Here is a 3,046-nt window from a genome sequence, read left to right as displayed (position 1 = left end):
GGAAACTCTTTTAGGTGTTCCTGGGTACTTTGCATGATGCGTTCGTCCATTGGCGTTGCAAACCCGGGAAGACTAGGAAGACTATTCGAATTCACTCCTGAATGACCATGTACTGCAGGAGTGTATTGGCCTTGGGTGTTGTGGTGATCCTATTGAACGATGTTCATTAAGTGCGAGTTCGAGGCCGCCAAAGAGATTGTCAACGTACAGCTGGTGGGGTTACAATTTCGTTCTACGACCAGTCAAACAGGGTATTGAGTTGGGAGGGTGGGAACTTTCATACCCGAAGAATGAATGGTTGAAGATTGTGCCATGACCAGCCTTGGTCTCTGGTAACTTCGGCGATGCGATCGTAATCTTCTGAGGATCCACGAGTGTAAATCATGAAGTCTACCCAGAATATCATTAGTTTATCGGTTAAAAGTGGATGGAATAAGTAACGCACTGGTGCTGCTACACCCTCCTAATATAATACATGTCCACGGGTGTAGTCTATTGACCTGCCGTTGAGTTGAGCCTGGGGCACTGTTCTGGAAAGAGCATCATGTGGTTGAAGGAAGCTAGAGTTTTTCCATAAGTAATCACCCAAAATGGTAGAGAAAATCATACTTTATATACTAATCACTAATTGGGGCAATTGGGGCAAAAGGTTTGCATAGGTTATTACACAGAATTACAGGGGTAAATTAGATTTATATTAGAAGACAGTGTAGTAAGTGTTTCTATCACTGAAGACATTTACAAAGAAAGCAGAACACTGGTCTAAAACAGTACTTGAAGTCCATTCTGATGGTACTACTAGGCCAAACTTGAGATGAAATTACTTATCCTCAGGTCTGCTCTCTGTAGAGTCGGTCACAGACCACAATATTGTCCAATTGCTTACATATTTTGGGAATCTACTCCCCCTATATATTACTAACTACTGGTATAGTATCATTGGTGTGGAAATAATATCTGTATGCAGTGTATTATTTTTCGCTTTTTTAGCATTTTTTGCCTAGGGGGGTCAGCTGTCACTTTCAAGGTCCAAAAATTGGTAGGCAGGCCTTTACATATATCCAGAACATTCCCCCAAACTCCCTGTGATTCAATATTTGATTTGCCTTCTTTATTGAATATCTATTATTTCCAATATTTGGGCATAAAATATTTTCATTTATATTGTCACAGGGAAACATCCTATCATCAATCTGATTGTGAATTTGGATTCTGCACACAAAAACACATACTACCACCCATCTCACCCATTTCTATCATCTACCTTACTCAGACAGTGCTGGATTGGTCAGAAATTGAATCACACCAGGGTATCAATTCTGGGAGGGGTGGGAGAGCTCAGCTAACCTCATAGTCAAATTCAGAGGGTCAGGAAACCCTAGAAACCAGCCCAGGATTACACAAAATGGATCAGTTTTCATTGAAATAAATGGATATTATTTCCTATTTCCGATATTTTGGAATAAATTTTATTTATTTATAGTGCAGTAGGGAGACATCCTATCATCAAGCTGATTGGAAATTCGAGTTCAGCACCCAAAAATACATAGTTCTACCCACCTCTAATATTTTTATCATCAACCATGCTTATACAGTGCTGGAATGGTTAAAATTCTGGCCAAACAATGATATCAATTCAGGGAGTGGTGGAAAAAATTAACTAAGGCCAGAATCGGATTCAGAGGGTCAAAGAACCCTAGAAAACATCCCAGATGAACCTGGATTGAATCAGTTCTCATTAAAATACATGATATACACTGTTTTTCAACACAGTACAAGCACTATCTCTTCAAGGAGTGATGGGAACAATTAGATAAGCTCAAAATCGAATTCAGGGGGTAGAAAAACCCCCAAAACCACCCCAGAATCATCTAAATTGACCAGGAACTGATGAAATACAAGTTACCGCTTATATGGGGTACCCGCCGGTGTAACACAATCATAACTGCTAGCACCAGGTTCAATTCCGGTCTAAAGAAAATTATAACTATAAGCACCGTTACTACTATAACCTTATTGTAACTCTTTAATATGTTATATATATAAGTATATCTATTATATTTGTATGCATAGTGGACTTAGAAAAATTTCGGACTTGAAAAAATTTCGGACAAGTCTAATACTAATAAATGTAAGTAAGTAAGTAAAATTAGTTAGGTTCTACTTCAAAATATCATAGTAGAGTATACTATAGTATAGTAATAAAATAGTACACTATATACAATACAATATGGTGAAATGTCTTTTTCTATTTACCTACTAATGCCTACTAATTAGTACTAATAGAAGTATGTAAAATACAATATGGTGAAATGTCTTTTTTTATTTACCTACTAATGCCCACTAATTAGTACGAATTAATTTGATAACCTAGCGAATTCATACTAATTGAATTAGTGCCAATTAGTATCGATTATTATTAATTAGTACTAATTCATACTAATTCATACTAATTAATAAATCTGGATTTTCCAGATGTACGTCTTTGTTTCTGCCGCCGCTCTCTCAGTATCGGAGAAAAGTAGTAGAATTCCATCACGAAACACCGGCTTCAATGACAAGAACCGAAACTTTAGGATTCTCGCTGAGCCTATTCGCGACCACTAGTCCTGCTGTACCTCCTAGGAAGTGAGATGAAACGATTTCAATCGGCTACTGCAGAACTATCGCGAATGCAGCTTACCACCAACAACGATGAAATCATAGCTGTGTTGGGGAAGAACTGATATATCATCGAAAAAAGCCCCAAAACACTGCGCAACGAGGAAAGTAAGGGAAAACCACGTCTTGCGAGCAGTCGAGGGCATGTTCGCAGTCCCGTTCCCATGGCTTGCATTCAAGTTATGTATAGCATGGCTGACTTCGGCTCAAGCCGAAACAAGTCACGTTTCTTCCTTCCTCCCTGTTGGGTAAGTGCTACTGCGATATCTTTAGCTTGCCCAGAAGCTCATCCCTATCTGCGCAGGTTGACGCAGAAGTCTACCACGCTTGTGAGCAATTCGGAGCGGTGAGTTCCAACTAGCCAGGTTCACGAATCATCTCTAAT

At 39.1% G+C, this 3,046-nt stretch overlaps 1 protein-coding gene across 1 annotated transcript; it reads right to left on the bottom strand.

Moving 5' to 3' along the window:
* Positions 1-2,535: 2,535 nt before the first annotated feature.
* Positions 2,536-2,807, bottom strand: STR4 (Dehydrogenase str4; the record flags this gene model as incomplete). The annotated part of the gene is made up of 2 exons (XM_043152773.1): positions 2,536-2,621; positions 2,684-2,807. 2 exons carry the CDS (start codon positions 2,805-2,807, stop codon positions 2,536-2,538), a joined length of 210 nt encoding a protein of 69 aa, XP_043010860.1.
* Positions 2,808-3,046: the final 239 nt, after the last annotated feature.

The sequence above is a fragment of the Marasmius oreades genome, chromosome 4 (assembly GCF_018924745.1).
Source record: "Marasmius oreades isolate 03SP1 chromosome 4, whole genome shotgun sequence".
NCBI classification, from domain to species: domain Eukaryota; kingdom Fungi; phylum Basidiomycota; class Agaricomycetes; order Agaricales; family Marasmiaceae; genus Marasmius; species Marasmius oreades.
Note: the sequence above shows the minus strand (reverse complement) of the source record. Positions and strands in the feature narration are given on the sequence as shown.